This window comes from Dreissena polymorpha, chromosome 4 (genome assembly GCF_020536995.1).
Source record: "Dreissena polymorpha isolate Duluth1 chromosome 4, UMN_Dpol_1.0, whole genome shotgun sequence".
Classification (NCBI taxonomy): Eukaryota; Metazoa; Mollusca; class Bivalvia; order Myida; family Dreissenidae; genus Dreissena; species Dreissena polymorpha.
In genome coordinates, this window is record NC_068358.1 from 135,748,458 (window position 1) to 135,768,630 (window position 20,173).

At 36.9% G+C, this 20,173-nt stretch overlaps 2 protein-coding genes across 2 annotated transcripts; both read left to right on the forward strand.

The window, feature by feature from the left end:
• Positions 1–12,351: 12,351 nt before the first annotated feature.
• LOC127878820 (uncharacterized) lies at positions 12,352–14,964 on the forward strand. The gene is made up of 2 exons (XM_052425346.1): positions 12,352–12,493; positions 12,848–14,964. The coding sequence occupies exons 1-2, from the start codon at positions 12,352–12,354 to the stop codon at positions 14,962–14,964; spliced, it is 2,259 nt and encodes a 752-aa protein (XP_052281306.1).
• A 51-nt stretch (positions 14,965–15,015) lies between these two features.
• On the forward strand, positions 15,016–16,741 carry LOC127878821 (uncharacterized). Its single transcript, XM_052425347.1, has 2 exons — positions 15,016–16,261; positions 16,704–16,741. Exons 1-2 carry the CDS (start codon positions 15,016–15,018, stop codon positions 16,739–16,741), a joined length of 1,284 nt encoding a protein of 427 aa, XP_052281307.1.
• The last annotated feature ends 3,432 nt before the right edge of the window (positions 16,742–20,173 follow it).

Genomic DNA, 20,173 nt, shown 5'->3' on the forward strand with positions numbered 1-20,173 from the left:
TTCGTCTGAAACAAAAGCAGTCCGAATTAACCGCTTGGCCACTCTGACGTGTCACAGTACACGAATTTTAGATTATTCATGAAACCTACGCGAAAACACAAAGTACAATAAAAACCTAATTACTCAAGCGTTTAAATTTATTTCAAGGTCAAACTATGATTACTCATGAGCGACCACTTTTAAATATAATTAAATATTGAATAGTACGGATCCATATATTAAGTGTTTGGGGGAAAACGCATGGTCATGCTTCAGTAGGTTAAATATTCATTCGACAGCATTGAATATACAATTTACCATTACAATGATGTATTTGATCTTCTAAGAATGGAATAACAAAACAAATGGGTGATTTAATTTTTAAAAGTGTACTAAATGAAAGTCACCAAAGACAAACATTACACAGGTTTTTAAATTTAAGTAAAAAACGTGTAAAAAAATCCAAGTTTATTATACCGCTAATTTCCTAACTCTTGATCCTCACTTGAGTACAATTTCAACCATAACTGTATCATATAAATACAACTACATATGATCGTTGAATAGAGCAATGTAATAATACAAACGGAATATGACGTCATTTGAATAAAGCGTATTTGTGTTTGTCAGATCACTATCAATCTACTATGTATTTATATTTTACTACAATTTGCCAAAAATTGCCATAAATTAAGTGGGTTACATCCCTGAAGCCACGTTTATTCCATTTTACTACATTTTAAATTGAAAATGAACCATATACATTTATCTCTGCTTCATCAAAAATGCTTTTATGGCTCATGACCAAACATAAAAGAATATAAAATCTAGAGTTTTGTTTAAAAAGAAAGAATTCGATTTAAAATTTAATCGTGATATGTGGTAGCAATATACATTTGAATAATGTAGTAGTATACTGTAGTATACCTTTGATCAAATTTATTACTGTTGACTTATTACAATTTGAAGTACTTTGTAAAACAAAAGACTTTTCAGCGTCAATAAAGTCAAGAAAGTAATCGAAATTAAAAGTCACCAGCGTCTTTTATTGTGGGTTACGTATATTGGTGTTGTAATGTAAAATTTAGTATTTGATGGTTGTTTCTTTCTTCTACAATTGGGCCATGTATAGTAACAGATAATGATATAAACATAATTTATCCTTGCATTTAGTAAATATATATTGCCTGCCTTTTAACGTTACCATATGCACAATAGCCTTGAACGGCCATAAGAAAATAAAAAGGAAACTCTATAGTTCCAACAGTATTTTTTCATCTAGTTTGTGATAGAGCAACACAATGGCTATACTAGATATTAAAGATACTTCTTAATCAAAATGTACGTACTAACTGTCAAAAAAGCAGCGGAAATAAGCGGATTATACTTTCGCAGGAGGTATCAAATTGTTTTATGTAAGTCTGAAATATGTTGTATGTGTTGTATTCATTGCATTATTAATAAATTATTAGAAGTGTGCTTTTATTTGTCGAATCTCCTGGCTAAGTAAAAAAACGCAAGGTAATAAGGGAAGTAACTGTCAATGAATTTGACATTACTGTGGCTACAGTGTTTTTTTTTAAAGCGTTCGATACATTACTGTATATAAATTTCTATAAACACTCTAATGTTTTGTGAAAATGGCACTTGGTCAAATTTTAAGATCACAAAACTCCGCTATTCGTTTTTCTACCAAACTTTGTCACAATTCAAACGATAACAAGATCACATTTATTAGAAACGCAATGTAATAAGGGAAGTAACTGTCAAGGAATTTGACATTACTGTGGCGACAGTGTTTTCCCCTAAAAATAGAGTTTCTATAAACACTCTAATGTTTTGTGAACAAGGCACTTGTTCAAATTTTAAGATCTAAAAACTCCGCTGTTCGTTTTTCTACCATACTTTGCCGCAATTCGAACGATAACAAGATCACATTAATTAATAAAGTAATATCAATACAAAATAAGTTTTATTTAATTGTATCTCGGAACTATTTGCTATATAGCAAAAAAAAATAATGAAAAATTATTGTTTGCTGTTTATGTACCAAAATAGAGTATAAACGGTGGTATTTAATGCCATAAACCATTAGAATGTTAATTTTGCTTTTTTAACATGCGAAAACGTAATACAAGAAAAAGATTTCCATCTCATACTACAAAGGACTTCCAGACAGGATTCAAAACAAAAACAAATAACAAAGAACAAACCCAATCACTCACATATTTTCCAAAAGAATTTTATACATTATTTAGTTTAAAAATAAAAACGTTATTATTTATTCTTCACATTAATTTTCCAGTACTCAAACTCTTCGCTACATCTCCTTTTAACAAGAGTTGACAATACAAGATGAAAAAACGATCAACAATACATTTCATACATGTATTACATTTACAGAATGACCACATAAGCCGTCTCATGCGAAAATATGTCTTATGTCATATGCGACTAGAGTAACTCCAGAAAAGCCTGCGCATTTATGAGTATAATATCTGTTATAATGTCATCCACAGTTACTTGGTCTGATAAGGGGACAGGGTAGCTCCTGACTGAACTCCTGAATGTAGCTACACTGGTCGCATATGGCATGTGACCATTTATCGAATGACGCGGTTGATATACTATAATATACTATTTATACTAAAATACTATAAAGCACGGCTAAACAAAATAATACCAGCATACAGGCAGATAAATATCTGACCTCGCTCACTCACGTATTTACGGAGGCCAAGTAGATACAGCGTGTCCGTGCTGATTTGTCGCCAGTTTTGAATGTATGGGAACACATGTGGACATTAACTGGTTTCCTGAAACACAATGCAACAAAATATGGCGACAATTTTGAGTACGCACCATTATAAATAATAAGTATCATATAATAACATATGGATAGGTGTCTATCAGCAGCAGATCGATGACCATGTCAATAATGTTTCACAGGTTAACACGATACACAACTCACGTGACCTACTCGCAATCGATCGGGCCCGATTCAAGTTGTGTATCGTGTTATTTCTTACAATTTGACCTAGCATTTGAAAACATATTTCACGATAAGTACGTTTCAAGAATGGAAATTCATTTCTGCGTTGAATAAGACCTAGTTCATGGAAATCTCTGCACAACTGATGAAGTTATGACTGCTAAAAGTGATGCGCTCTGTTTTCGGGTCATTTTGAGTTGAATACCTTGTTATATTTATATTTGACAGTGAAATTAGTTTTTTCAGATAAATTCATTTTTCGTTATAATTTGATTATTTTTCATTCGAACCGATGGTTTTATTAATTTATATCAAAGCCACACTCTAACCACCTGTGTTCAATACAATGCGTCAAAACCATTTTAAATCTCGGAAAAACTTTTATTAGTACAGTCTAACAAATTACACATAAACCAATATAATAAAATGCCGAAAGTAATTGAGATCGAAATATTGGAAATATTCCTTTTTACTGTTATACAGAAGAACGAGTTCAAAGTATATTGGCTTTTAACTAAACAATCATATTGACGTGGGGGTTGGATTTCATCGTTTAATTCGTTAAAATCGTCAACGAAAACTTGTCATTCATGCAATATGGTCTTGTTGAGATGTCCGTAATCATAAGAGCCATAAAGCCGATAACAGCGACTCCCGAACGGGTTATAAATCCTGAAAAGTAATACAAGTCAAAAAGTAAATTGTCTGTAAATTTATGTGATATTTTCATTTTCAGAATTTTATGTCGACTTATAAACAAATACTTTCATTTATTTTTAACTGTTTACCCGTAAGTTTGTTCATTCGATGTTTCACGGTACAAGCAAGTAAATGCAATAATAGCTCACACAGTATTAAAGAGTGTTGTGTTAACATAAAAGTGTCACATTCGGTTGTCTGCATTGAACATTTCATGTCGTACAATTGTATAAAGCCATGCTGACTGTAAGCGTACTTCATTCAAAAATGGAGGCATTTTTTTTTGCTTCTTTTGCACTTATTGGTGCGAAATTAAAATCCAATAAAGTTTTAACCAGTCTAAGAAAAAAATAATGCATTCAAAAAACGGGGAATGAATGTTATACTTTATAGACAACGTTTTCTCTGCATGAAGTGCACTAGATTAATTTTCATTCAAAATAATACGCGCGGAAATGAGTACCACTTCATAGCGTCTGACCCCTGCCATCGTCCACGACATGAACCCGATCCAGACCCTGGTTTCAAAAGCACCATAAATTACATTGTCCATATTCAAAATGATGTTATAGAGTGCTTTTAGAAAAAGCAAAACTTATCTTCCGTGTATTATGTGTTAAAACAACCTTGTTAATACCTTATAATGAGCACTTTGATATACACACAGGAGGGAAGCCCATAGTATTTTGTTATTTTTTGTATTTATATATATGTGCTATAATTGAAACTTTCTATTACAGCATATATATAGAAAAAAAATAATACTAGGGGTTTTCCTCCTGTGGATAGACCCTGAACCCACGAAAGTGCATTGTTAAAAAGTGTACTTGTTTTATATTCTTAGTGTAGTTTACGTTAACCCGTGGCAAAATAGGAGAGCAGATTTATACTTGTATAACTAAACTAATTACATATCATTGTTTAAATAACAATCAACCCGGCTGTCCGTTGAGTGGTTTGTAAAAGCCGTAAAAGCACGGCTAACCTAGGCAACTGATTACAATCCAAGTTCCTGTCGTATGTGTGCTGGGTAAGTGGTCACATTAGCGGAGAGGTTGGGTTTCCTTCGGATTTCTCCAAACAGCGCTAGACCTTTACAATATAAGATGTCTCTCATTAGAACACAAATTGCTGCTAAATGCAGAAATATGTTACGTTCTTCCCAACTTTCGTGTCTAGCAAGTTAATTAGGTAGGATTCTTGGAAACACTTTGAGTTCTCAAATTATGCAGCCTTAGTCGCAGAAGAAACTTCGAAACACGCACACGAAGACTTGCATGAAGCAAGCACACCACACACGATAATCGCTGCTGATCACAATCACCATTATCACACCACTTCAACCTCTTTAAACAACAGGTAACATATCATGCCATAACAAGATTGCAGTGCTGTGTGTATTGATATCATTTAAACAAAACAATTAAAACGGCCGCTGTTATGACCACTGAATAATTCAGAGTTCAGAACATATCGATTCCGAGCTGACGTCATCATTACATGTAGTTTTGTCGAGAAAGATGACATATCGTCTCGTGAAACGGTCCAGATATGCTGTGGTACTTTACTGGATATCATCTATTCAAAAAATCATAACAATAATACCAGTTTGATATCTTCTTCCGTTTTGTAAATGATATGGAAAACATGAGCTTTAAGGAATAACTAGGTCTTTATACTTTTTTAAATGTTTGGCAATTTGGCGAAATTCGTGACCGCACTTAAATCAGACAATATCGTAAAGTTCGCGTTTATTATTTGACACGTACATGTTATAAATGTGTTGTGACTTGTGGGATGAACTCAACACAGTAGTCCTTTGATGAAATTTTATACTGTTTACTTATTACAGTTTGAAGTGCTGTTAATAAATGGAATTATAGACTTAGTGCGCCCAAGTAAACAAATACCAAGTTAAGATGCGCCCAATTACGTACATCTTAGTGCGTTTGATATGAATATACAGTCCATATTGTTTGTTTGGTCCATCTATTGTTTTTATTGTATACTTATAAATGGAGAACTATATTAAAACATAACCAGCACTCTAAACTTACGTTTTTACTTTGGAAGCAGCCATGAATATAAGACTATACCAGAACGATTTTTTCGTTAACTGTTAAATTGTACATTCTCAGGCCGTTTTCCATAACTGTTTCATGTTGTATACCCATAATAAAATTAATAGTTTTTCGTTATATCTTTTTGGTGAAGCGTGTATTCTGTTCCATTCCACTTATTGTCCTTTACCTTTGAATTCTGGCAAAAGGCGGTAACTGTTAAGGGATATGAAGGTATAACCCTCTTTAAAGAGGTAAATTACTCTTACCAGTACATTGCTGTGTCAAAAATGTTTTTATATGTGGTTTTTGTGAAGATACGGTAATATTCGTACAACATATTCAGACGTACTCTGCTCGATATTTGCCATACGTTTTCTGATTTGTATTCCCAAAAATATAAATTCACCTCGTGGTAGGCCTAAACAATAAATACAATCTGAGATATCATCATTCTGTTACTTATAAGGATCGTACAATATGAAACATTTTGTTCAGTGTAAGATTCTTTTTATAGTCGCAAAATCATACACTCACGTTTTCGCAACAATATGTTTCGCTTATTGTTCCTTATTTCGAATACAAGTAAAACGACAATGCCAAATAAGAAAAGGGTTAATTTGAGAATAGTTCATTAAGATTCGATATTTTCTTTATGATACACATGTATCACTTTGGCGGATTTATTATATGTATTGATTTCCATGTTAAATATTTAAAAGCAGACGTTTTTGCATTGACAACATCAAGCGTAACGTTCAAACGAAATAATTGTTTGCAAATAGTAGAAATGCATTATATTCAATGCAATGTGAATAGCGATTACTTTCTGTATAGTCGTGTGTTCGCCAAGTTGAATCCTCGATTATTTGCTATAGAAACTGTGAAGGTCGGAAATGAGTTGAACTTCATGGCGACTGACCTCTTCCATCGTTCACTAGATGAACCCGACCCATACCATGGCTATAAAAGAGACGTGTGTTCCGTTTTTGATATTCAAATTGAAGTTCCGTGATTGTTGATGCCGTTAATGTTCTATTTTGCAAAGTCTCAGTGGTTTTAAATATATTTTTATGACCATGTATATGGTTCATATACGTCGGACAATCAGTCAAAATGAAGGCTAAATAAAATCATCACTGTTACAAGTCTGAAGAAATAAGGTACAAGACGAGCGCAATAAAGGTTAGCAATTTGTAATACATGCGAATATTGAATATGATAGGACATCGTGCAAATGATGGATGTTTGGTATTGGTATATCATACCAGGCAACGATTAGATGTGAAATAAATTATCCATCGAACTAAAATAATTATATCCACGAAATGAGTTAAATTTTATAATGAAAACATAAATAAATATTATAGTATATCATAAACTGACTGATTTAAGATTTATACTTATTCAAACTATTCAAAAAACAGCACATGTTTAATTACCGACTTAGTTAGACCAGTATTAGTGCAGAAGCAGCAAATGCATGCCTGTGAAAAAAAACGTATGATTGACTAACGCCGAGTAATTTTTTGAAGATTTTTTTATTGTAGAAAACAACCATTTTCTAATTGCGATTGGTAGCGTAACCGGAATTAATGTTCCCGCAGGGAAATGACATGTGCAAGTCCAAAAGAAGTATAAGTGATGAATATCATTACTTTGTATAAAATTTTGAGTGACATTGGAAATAGTATAACAAAATCAGTGCTATCGATTTGTATGTCATGTGTTAAACCTTTAATGCAAAATAGTGTTACCGATCAGTACAAATTACAGACCAAGCCAATTTTTCTGTCAACGTAAATTCACAAAAAGTTTCAAAACAACACAAAGTTTCTTTAATCATTAAAGAGTTTCTTTTATCATCAAAGTTTATATATATATATATATATATATATATATATATATATATATATATATATATATATATATATATATATATTGTGAGGCGTAGAGGTGCGCAATCTGTCCGTACATGATGGAGGCCGAAAAGTTCAGCGATACCACCGGCAAAAGCTACAATGTGCGGAACAAGGTCACCTGCAAATCCACCAATGTACCGGTAGTCTACGCTGTACACTGCGAACGAAGAAAGACTTTTGTATACGTAAGGGAAACTGGAGATACCCTGTACCAGCGACATCTCCTTAACCTGTCCCGGATACGGACTCAACACAATGACCCGGTTGCCGAGCACTTTTACACGAACGGCCACAGCGTCGCGGACTTCCGGGTCATGGGACTCGAAAAATTAAATGGATCGACGAGTACCGGATGACCATCGAACAACTTTGGAAGCGTAAATTGAGGACATTCAAATCATATGGACTAAACACAAAAGACTAATAAAAATGGCGCGCAATGTAACGTTCAATAATATAACGTCACTTCCGCTAAACATGATATGCTTCACAAATAAACGCCGCTGAAGAAGACCAAGAGGTCGAAAGCTACGGCAATTTAATAAAAGCGTTTTATTATATATATATATATATATATATATATATATATATATATATATATATATATATATATATATATATATATATATATATATATATATATAGCTTTCGTAAATTACAGACGTATTGACGTCCGGCGAATAGCCAGAACATATATTCGAATCATATTATCTTCAGACAAGTACAGTAGTGCATGATTCTTTTTAAGTAAATTGCTAAGTACAAGCTTATTTTAACTACACGTCTAGTTATGAAGTTTAATATTGATGCCCCAAAAATACTTGAAAGGCTATAATTTTTATTTCCAAGCAACGAGAAGTGTATCCCGATTCCGATACCGGCTCCTTTCGCTAGTATTGAATTCGTATTAAGATAAAGTATATGATGGTGTGAAAGAAAGTGTGATAACTATTATACGGATAGTCATTTTACAATCACACTCGGAGCTTATGATTATTATCACTACGTTGGTATTTTTGGCACGTGCCGTGTAATCACCTGCTCCTCAAACTTTCAATTGGTTTTTGAAATCCCTCACCTGCAACGAGCGAAAGTCGCTCGAGTTTCTTTTAAACGACCAGGGGTGTGATTTATGGTGACATAGTAAAAATTATACCAGATCAACACGCGTAAATGTCTGAGTCATGAAATCAAATGCAAATATGTAAATTTCTCTGCCGGGTCCAATGCTCTAGACGCTTGGTACATGGTCTGTTTAAAAACGTGTATCCAAGTTTGCCAAATGATTATATATTCGGTAAAAATGACATGGTATTGGATAGTTGTTACTATTTGCGCGAACTTCATGGTAAAGTTGATCATTATTAAAGCGCGCATGATTAAATCAGATATTTAAAAGTTTAACACCATGTATAAATATTATATACTCGTTTTATTGCAGAATCACATACAATTTTGTACCATTAAGAATGAAAATAACATTAATCGACATCCATTGTTTTGGGCCAAAACTGTCGAAACAAAATCATTCAATGTGTTTCTAATACTTCGTTATGTACGACAAACGGTTACCATGATTAAGCCATGATCACAACAACCAAGACCATTACATACAGCAACAATTTTAACTGACACGCAAATCGAGCATAAACTAATGTCGCTATTTGCTAGTCACGTGATAAGCTTAATTCATTTGGCATGTGAATTTAAAAGCAGTTCAATGTCGTCGTTGTAAAAGAGGAATAAAATAACTGAATATCAATTGACTAAACTATTAACGTTTAACCTCAGTTGTCGTCACTCAAAGTTTAGTGATTTCGAATAATCTATATAAATGCTGACTGAAAACGCCATCCGCCGGTTTCAAGAAAAACTATGAAGTCGAAAAGCTTTTGAGACATGTTTTATGTTATTCTTACAGGTTTCGGTATTGTTAACGTTTAAAATTCAAGACAGTATCTGAACTGCTGAACACTCCATATAAGAGGGGATTTAGCCAGACTTAAACACGAAAGGAGGTGGAGGGAACAGCGCAGGGTGATTTTTTTTCGTGAAAAATCGTTAGATGTTCAACTTTGTAATTTTTTAGTGACTGAATTGCGCTGTTTTAGCTGAAGTTCCTCCCCCCCCCCCCCCCCTTCAATTCCGCTATATCTTAAATTCTAATATGGATTATAGGAGGAATAAAAACTGGAATGACAGCATATAAGACATCCAGATCAAAATGTTTAAGGGTGGATGGCATAAATGCATTAGAATGAAGTACACTAAATCAATTGTATTCAAAATATGACGACCGGAAGTGAGTACCTCTTCATGACGACTGTCAACTTGTATTGTCTACTAGACGATTCCTACACGAGTAATGGCTGTTATATGCCCTTAAAGACAAAATGATAAAAAATAAAATAAAATAATAACATAATAATAATAATAACCTTTTATATATGTTTATAATTTTAACCCCAAAAAGATTCGATCTCGGATCGTCTGGAACAAAAGCAGCCCGCATTAACCGCTTGGCTACTCTGACGTGTCACAGTACACGAATTTTAGATTATTCATGAAATCTACGCGAAAACACAAAGTACAATAAAAACTCACTTTCTTAATCGTTTCAATTTTTCTCAATGTAAACTATGATTGCTCATAAACGACTACTTTTAAATTAATTATTGAATAGTACGGATCCGAATATAAAGTGTTTGGGGGAAAACGCATGGCCACGCTTCAGTAGGTTAAATATTCATTCGACAGCATTGAATATACAATTTACAATTACACTCATGTATTTGATCTTCTAAGAATGGAATAACAAAATAAATGAGTTACTTAATTAAAAAACAAAAGTGTACATAATGAAAGTCACCAAAGACAAACATTACACAGGTTTTTAAATTTAAGTAAAAAGTTATAAAAACAAACGTGTAAAAAAACAAGTTTATCATACCGCTTATTTCCTAACTCTTGATCCTCACTCAAGTACAATTTCAACCATAAAAATATCATATAAATACAACTATATATGATAATATGATCGTTTGAATAGAGCAATGTAATAAGACTAACGGTATATGATGTCATTTTGAATTGTATAAAGCTTATTTGTGTTTGTCAGATCACTATCAATCTACTATGTATATATATTTTACTTCAATTTGCCATAAATTGTGGGTTACATCACTGAACTTGCTGCAGCCACGTTTATTCCATGTTTACTACATTTTAAATTGAAAACGAACCATATATATTTATCTCTGCTTCATCAACAATTCTTTTATGACTCATGACCAAACATAAAAGAATATAAAATCTGGAGTTTTTGTTTACAAGTAAGCGTTAAGAAAGAATTTGATTTAAAATTTAATCGTGATATGTGGTAGCAGTATACATTTTTTTATTGAAGTAGTATACTCTAGTATACCTTTGATCAACTTTATATCTGTTGACTTATTACAATTTGAAGTACTTTGTAAACAAAAGACTTTTCAGCGTCAATAAAGTAAAGAAAGTAATCGAAATCAAAAGTCACCAGCGTCTTATATTGTGGGTTATGTATATTGGTGTTGTAATGTAAAATTAAGCATTTGATTGTTGGTTTAATTAGTTTTTCTTTCCTCTCAAATTGTTCCATGTGTAGTAAAATATAATGGTATAAACATACTTTATCATTTAATGTAGTTTTTATGTATTGCATGCCTTTTAACGTTACCATATATGCACAATAGCCTTGAATGGCCGTAAGAAAATAAAAAGGAAACTCTATAGTTCCAACAGTATTTTTTCATCTAGTTTGTGATAGAGCAAAACAATGGCTGTACTAGATATTCAAAATACTTCTTTACCAAAATATACGTACTAACTGTCCAAAAAGCAGCGGAAATAAGCGGAGTATACTTTCGCTGTTTGTTTTATTAAAGATACTTTCGCTGTTTGTTTTATTTAAGTCTGAAATACGTTTTATTTGTTATACTTATTGCATTATTAATGAATTATTCTTCGTCGAATCTACTGGCTTTGTCTGGAAACGCAGTTTAATAAGGGAAGTAACTGTCAAGGAATTTGACATTACAGTGGCGATAGTGGTTTCCCCTAAAAGAGTGTTCGATACTTTACTGTATGTAAATTTCAATACTCTAGTGTTTTGTCAACAAGGCACTTGTGCAAATTTTAAGATCTAAGAATTTGACTGTTCGTTTTTCTACCAAACTTTGTCACAAATCAAACGTTAATAATATCATATTAATTGATTAAGTAATATCAAAACAAAATAAGTTTAATTTAAGTGTTTCTCGGAACTATTTGCTATCTCGGAACTATTTGCTTACTAGCAAAAGAAAAATAATGAAAAATTATTGTTTGTTGTTTATGTACGAAAATTGAGAATAAACCGTGGTTTTTAATGTCCTAAACTATAAGAATGTTAATTTTTCGTTTGTAAAATTTGAAAACGTTATACAAGAAAACAATTTGTATCTCATAAAGGATTCAAAACAACAAAAAAAAATAACAAAGAACAAACTCAATCACTAACACATTTTCCCTAAGTATTTTATACATTATTTATTTATATAAAGATAAGTGTCTGATCATGGTTGAACTGACAGTCCCTTGGGAATCTCGTTGTGAAGAGGCCTTCGAACGGAAAAAGGCCAAGTATACATACCTGAAATAACAGTGCAGAGAGAAAGGATGGCGAATGTGGCTCTACCCTGTGGAAATTGGCACTAGAGGATTCCCAGCACAGTCGCTGTGGAGAATGTTCAGTGCCTTGGGCATCAAAGGAGCAGACAGGAAGAGAGCAGTGGGCAAACTGAGCCTAGCAGCAGAAAGGGCATCCAGTTGGTTGTGGATGAAGAGAGAGGAGAGGAGCTGGAAGCCTACCACCAACACGTAGTGTCTGATCAACACTGCGGGCTCGCCGCCTGGAGAGTGACCTGTGATTAAAGGGCCGAAACACTTGTTGATAGGCGGTTCTCAGCTGATGATGTTGGTGGTTTTAGCAGTACAGAACTGTATCTCACTCATTTACTGTCCGGGAAACCGTTGACATTTGGGAAAGACCAGATGACAACCAAGAATAGTTTGGTGACACTTGGAGAGACAGGTGACCCCCAGGAACAGCCTGGACCGGGGCACAATGGGCTAGCACCCCTGAGTGCAGTCTTCGAGAGAGGACAACCCACATACAACAGCTACAGACTCGAACATTGAAGAATACCCTCAGAGTCTTCCGAGAGGGAGGGTGGAAGAAAGACTCAATAGGACGGATTTAACGGTAACGACACAGCTAGTCCAAACGACATTGACTGGAACACCGAAAGTTGTTAGATGCAGGTGTGGCAAGGTCTGCAAAAACCTCAGAGGCCTACGAATCCACCAAGCCAGAACGGTGTGTGGTCAGAGAACTGAACAGCAACAGCGCGCAGGTTTGATCCCTGGTGAGACGCAGGAGGATCCTAGTCAGGTCACAACCCATAGTACTGGGGACCTCTCCGCTGCTGAACAGCTCACTGCCCAGACAAGGAGTGCTACTTCGACACTACCTGGCGAGATGAAGGATGAAGAGGACCCGCTTCTGGAATTACTAAGAGAAGAAGAACAAACTGAGCAAATACACGACCTGCCGCAGCCCAAAGCCAATCAGGCCGCAGTGGAACAACGACAACCAATTGACTGGCCGAAGACCACAGACAAAAGAGCCTGGAACGACTTAGACAAGGAGCTAGATGCCATACTGACATCCACCATGCAAGGACCAGTAGATAGGAAGTTAAAGTGCATGACAACTCTAGTCTACACGGTGGCTAAGGAGCGATTTGGCACCAAGAAAACACGTCGACCAAATCCCCAGCAGACACCCAACAGGAGACAGAGTCGCATGAAACAGATTAGAGGAGAGCTGAAGAGCCTCAACAAGGCATACAAGAAGGCAAGTCAAGAAGAGAGATTGGGCCACCAGGAGCTACGAGACATTCTTAGGAGAGAGCTACAGACTTTAAGGAAGGCTGAGAATGCGAGAACGGCGAGAAGAAGAAGGGCACAAAAGAGAGCGGAGTTTGTATCTAACCCATACAAATTTTCCAAACAACTTCTGGACAAAGAACGGTCAGGCCAATTAGAAACCAGTATGGCACACATCGAGGAACACCTCAGACAGGTTCACTCAGATCCAGACAGGTTAATACCACTCGGGGATTGCCCAAGACTAGAACCTGTGGTACCCCAAACATCCCCACTGGAATGTAAAGAGCCCTCGCTCTTAGAGGTGAAAGAAGTTGTGAGGAAAGCGAGAATGGGATCAGCCCCAGGACCAAACAAGATACCATACAAGGTCTACAAGATGTGCCCTCTCCTGCTGCGTAGACTTTGGAACCTACTTAAGGTGATCTGGAGGAAGGGGATAATACCTGATGAGTGGCTACATGCCGAAGGTATATTTACTCCAAAGGAGAAGAACTCCAAAAACATCAGCCAGTTCAGAACAATATCTTTGCTAAAGGTGGAAGGCAAGATATTCTTCGCCATCTTAGCCAGAAGACTGACAACCTACCTTACCACAAATGGGTACATTGATACGACAGTCCAGAAGGGTGGAGTGCCAGGCTTCTCAGTGTGTGTGGAGCATACCAGTGCAATCAGCCAGCTCATTAGAGAAGCAAAGGTGAACAAATCAGACCTGACTGTAGTATGGCTAGACCTTGCAAACGCCTACGGATCTATTCCACATAAGCTCATCGAATCAGCCCTCCAGTACTACCATATCCCTGAACACATTCAAGGGATGATCAATGCGTACTTCAGTGGAATGAAACTGCGCTTCATGGTTGGCGAGAATATGACAGCTTGGCAGAGACTGGAGAAGGGAATAGTGACCGGGTGTACCATCTCAGTTGTCCTGTTTGTGATGGGCATGAACCTCATAATCAACCCTGCAAACAAAGAAACCCGCGGGCCTAAGACATCTACAGGGTTACACCTGCCAATAAACAGAGGCTTCATGGACGATCTAACCGTGACAACACAGACACACATACAAGCAAGATGGGTACTGAAAGTATTGGAGGAGGCAGCCACCTGGGCTAGAATGAATTTCAAACCCAAGAAGTCCAGAAGTCTGGTCATCAAGCGCGGATCAGTCACAAAACGGTTCACCCTACAAGTCCAAGGGGAAGAAATACCATCAATTATGGACAGTCCCACAAAGTGCCTGGGCAAGTGGTATGATTCGAGCCTTAGTGACAAAGCAAACGTAGAGCGCATCAGATCACAGCTCCAGGAAGGGCTGAAACAAATTGACAAATCCGCTTAACCAGGAAAGTTCAAGGCATGGCTCTTCCAGAATGCACTTCTCCCGAGACTGATGTGGCCCCTTATGCTATATGAAATACCGACATCCTCTGTCGAATGCTTGGAGAGAAAGATCAGCAAACACCTGCGCCGATGGGTGGGAATACCACCAAGCTTTACCAGCATCGGATTGTATGGGCGATCGAACCAGCTACAACTCCCGCTATCATCACTAGTGGAGGAGTTCAAAGTTGCAAAGACACTACTGGTAGTGACGCTCAAGCAATCGCAGGACAGTTCAATCCGAAATGCTGGGATTGAAACTAGGACAGGGAGAAAGTGGTCAGCAAGCCAAGCAGTCGAACAGGCCGAGAAAAGACTCCAGCAAAAAGACATTGTCGGCATCACAGCTGTAGGCAGACAGGGGCTAGGCAGCTCCAACATAACATTATGGAGCTCTGCTGGAAACATGGAAAGGAGGAGAATGGTGCAAGATGAAGTCAGAGCAGCAGAAGAAGAAGACAGAAGCGCGAAAGCTGTGGCTATGGGTGCCCAAGGTGCGTGGACGAAGTGGACAACGACAGAAAGAAAACTGACCTGGGCTGATATTTGGAGCTACGAACCACTGAGGATAGCGTTCCTGCTCAGATCAGTCTATGACCTGCTACCGTCACCCTCAAACCTGCACAGATGGGGTCTACAGGACCACCCCAAGTGCCAATTGTGTGACAAGACAGGAACCACGGAACATATTCTGCCATCGTGTACCACAGCCCTCACCCAAGGACGCTACAGGTGGAGACACGACAGTGTTCTTCAGGAACTTGCTGACAAGTTGGAGCGCGAGAGGACCAAGAAGAGGCCCAGACAGAAACCCCAAATGATTCAGTTCGTGAAGGAAGGACAAAAGGCGCCTAAAAAACTGCAGCCTACCAGTTCTGTATTAGATGAATCTGATCAGTGGGAAATGTCTGTTGACCTGAAGCAAAAGCTAGTGTTCCCGAACATTATCCAGACAACATTAAGGCCTGACATTGTGTTGTGGTCCACTAAAGATAAGTGTCTGATCATGGTTGAACTGACAGTCCCTTGGGAATCTCGTTGTGAAGAGGCCTTCGAACGGAAAAAGGCCAAGTATACATACCTGAAAGAACAGTGCAGAGAGAAAGGATGGCGAGTGTGGCTCTACCCTGTGGAAATTGGCACTAGAGGATTCCCAGCACAGTCGCTGTGGAGAATGTTCAGTGCCTTGGGCATCAAAGGAGCAGACAGGAAGAGAGCAGTGGGCAAACTGAGCCTAGCAGCAGAAAGGGCATCCTGTTGGTTGTGGATGAAGAGAGAGGAGAGGAGCTGGAAGCCTACCACCAACACGTAGTGTCTGATCAACACTGCGGGCCCGCCGCCTGGATAGTGTCCTGTGATTAAAGGGCCGAAACACTTGTTGATAGGCGGTTCTCAGCTGATGATGTTGGTGGTTTTAGCAGTACAGAACTGTATCTCACTCATGTAAAAAAAAAACAACGTTATTCTGTACTCTTCACATCCATTTTCCAGTACTCAAACTCTTCGCTACAGCTCCATTTTTACAAAAGTTGACAATACAAGATGAACAAACGATCAACAATACATTTCATATTACATTTAAAGAATGACCATATAAGCCGTCTCATGCAAAAATATGTCTTATGTCATATGCGACTAGAGTAACTCCAGACAAGTTTGAACAGTTATGTGTATAATATCTGTTATACTGTCATCCAGGGTTACTTGGTCCGATTAGGGGACAGGGTAGCTCCTGACTGAGCTCCTGAATGTAGCTACACTGGTCGCATATGGTATATGACCAGGTCTCGACTGACGCGGCTGATATACTATAATATACTATTTATACTGAAATACTATAAAGCATGGCTAAACAAAACAAGGGCTGTTTGTAAAACATGCATACCCCCATATGGGATGTAAGGTGTAGTGGCAGCCATTGTGTGAATACGTTTTTTGTCACTGTGACCTTGACCTTTGACCTAGTGACCTTAAAATCAATAGGGGTCATCTGCCCGTCATGATCAATGTACCTATGAAGTTTCATGATCCTAGACGTAAGCATTCTTGAGTTATCATCCGGAATTCATTTTACTATGTTGAGTCACTGTGACCTTAACCTTTGACTTAGGGACCTGAAAATCAATAGGGGTCATCTGCCAGTCATGATCAATGTACCTATGACGTTTCATGATCCTAGGCCTAAGCATTCTTGAGTTATCATCTGGAAACCGTTTTACTATTTCGAGTTACTGTGACCTTGACCTTTGTTCTAGTGAACTGAAAATCAATAGGGGTCATCTGCCAGTCATGATCAATGTACCTATGAAGTTTCATGATCCTAGGCGTAAGCGTTCTTGAGTTATCATCCTAAAACCATTTTACTGTTTCGAGTCACTGTGACCTTGACCTTTGACCCAGTGATCTGAAAATCAAAAGGGTCATCTGCCAGTCATGATCAATGTTTCTATGAAGTTTCATGATCCTAGGCGTAGGCATTATTGAGTTATCATCCGGAAACCATTTTACTATTTCGAATCATTGTGACCTTGACCTTTGACCTAGTGACCTGAAAATCAATACGGGTCATCTGCCAGTCTTGATCAATGAACCTTTGAAGTTTCATGATCCTAGGCCTAAGCGTTCTTGAGTTATTATCCGGAAACCACCTAGTGGGCGGACCGATAAATTTTAATAGGGGTCATCTGCCAGTCATGATCAATGTACCTATGAAGTTTCATGATCCTAGGCCTAAGCATTCTTTAGTTATCCTCCTGAAACCATTTTACTGTTTCGAGTCACTGTGACATTGACCTTTGACCTAGTGACCTGAAAATCAATAGGGGTCATTTGCCAGTCATGATCAATGTACCTATGAGGTTTCATGATCCTAGGCGTAAGCATTCTTGAGTTATCATCCGGAAACCTTTTTACTATTTTGAGTTACTTGAACCTTGACCTTTGATCTTGCGACCTGAAAATCAATAAAGGTCATCTGCTAGTCATGATCAATGTACCTATAAAGTTTCATGATCCTAGGCATAAGCGTTCTTGAGTTATTCTCCGGAAACCGTTTTACTTTTTCGAGTCACTGTGACCTTGACCTATGACCTAGTGACCTGAAAATCAATAGGGGTCATCTGCCAGTCATGATCAATGTACCTATGAAGTTTCATGATCCTAGGCCTAAGCGTTCTTGAGTTATCATCCGGAAACCACCTGGTGGACGGACCGACGGACGGACGGACCGACCGACCGACATGTGCAAAACAATATACCCCCTCTTCTTCGAAGGGGGGGCATAATAGTACCAGCATACAGGCAGATAAATATTTGACCCCACTCACTCACGAGTTTACGGAGGCCAAGTAGATACAGCGTAACCGGGCTGATCTGTCGCCAGTGTCCTGAAACACAATGCAACAAAACATGGCGACAATTTTGAGTACGCACCATAATAAATAATAAGTATCATAAAATAGCATATGGATAGAGGTCTATCGGCATCAGATCGATGCCCATGTCAATAATGTTTCACCGGTTAACACGATACACAACTCACGTGACCTATTCGTAATAAACCAGACCCGATTTAAGTTGTGTCGTGTTATTTCTTGCAATTTCACCTAGCATTTGAAACACTATTGCACGATAAGTACTTTTCAAGAAAGGAAATTCATGTTTGCGTTGAATACGACCTAGTTCATGGAAATCTCTGCACAACTGATGAAGTTATGACTGCTAAAAGCGATGCGCTCTGTTTTCGGGTCATTTTGAGTTGAGTCAATTATATTTATATTTGAAAGTGAAATTTGTTTTTTCAGAGAAATTGATATTTCGTTATGATTTGATTATTTTTCATTAAAAAATGATGTTTTTATTAATAATTTTCATAGCCACACTCTAACCTGTGTCCAACACAATGCGTCAAAGTCTTTTTAAACATCGGAAAAACTTTTATGAGTACAGTATTACAAATTACATATAAACCAAAATAAAAAAAACAGCCGAAATTATTTGAGATCGAAATATTCGAAATATTCCTTTATACTGTTATACAGAAGAACGAGTTAAAAGTATTTTGGCTTTTAACTGAACAATAATGTTGACGTGGGGATTATATTTCATCTTTTAATTCGTTAAAATCGTCAACGAAAACGTGTCATTCATGCAAAATGGTCTTGTTGAGATGTCCGTCATCATAATAGCCCTAAAGCCGATAACAGCGACCCCCCAACGGGTAATACATCCTGAAAATTAATACAAGTCAAAAAGTACACTGTCTGTAAATTGTGTAACATCAATATTTACATAATACATGCAATAAAATAGGCAGATCTGCTTTGGTGCACGGCCATTCATCTGTACTTCGTTACTTTAAATACTCCACGTATGAATGACACTCAGGGTTGAAGCTGTACAATAATAACTTGACGGGTGCGTCTGCGTTCGTGTGTCTATGAAAAGAAATGTCACGGTCGCGTGTCTTAAATTGTACATTAATATATCGTGTGTACATGTATGACATCTTGTCGGAAGATACATATATAGTTATGTAGGCATCGAAAAAACAACCATTTCTAGCAAATGAGATAAACAAATACGTCTGTAAATAATTTATAACGGATAATACATCTTGAAAATGAATGCAAGTCCTATTACATTGTAAATTGTTTGACATCAATATTTACAGCAAGACATGCAATAAAATAGGCAGATCTGCTTTGGTGCACGGTCATTCATTTGTACTTTGTTAAATTAAATACCCGTTACCCCACGTATTTATGACCCCCAGGGATGAAGCTGAACAAGAATAACTAGGCGGGTGCGTCTGCGTCCGTGAATCTATGAAAAGAAATGTCCCGGTCGCGTGTCTTAAATTGTGCCATAATAATTCCATCTTGTGAACATGTATGATATTTTGTCAAAAGATACATAATATGTATTGTGTAAAAATACATGCATAAAAACTACCAATTTCGAGCAAATGGGATAAGCAAGTATGATTGTAAATATTTTATTTTTCATATTTTCAATAGTTCGTTAATTTATTTTTATAAATACGCATCGCTTGTGTCGTTGTTATCTGGCTAAGTCAGCTGTGTTTAACAAGCCTTCTTAGTTCTTATGAAATAATTTCCGTCATGCGCCTTACAAGAAGCAAACAATGTTTGCAGTTCAAGAAATGA

Excerpts from the sequence above, each read along its gene's own strand:
- LOC127878820 (XM_052425346.1), top strand. The coding sequence starts at position 12,352 with ATGTGGCTCTACCCTGTGGAAATTGGCACTAGAGGATTCCCAGCACAG. Across the intron at positions 12,494-12,847 it reads AGCAGCAGAAAGGGCATCCA|CTACAGACTCGAACATTGAA; the intron begins GTTGGTTGTGGA and ends CACATACAACAG.
- LOC127878821 (XM_052425347.1), top strand. The coding sequence starts at position 15,016 with ATGTGGCCCCTTATGCTATATGAAATACCGACATCCTCTGTCGAATGC. Across the intron at positions 16,262-16,703 it reads AGCAGCAGAAAGGGCATCCT|GGTTACTTGGTCCGATTAGG; the intron begins GTTGGTTGTGGA and ends ACTGTCATCCAG.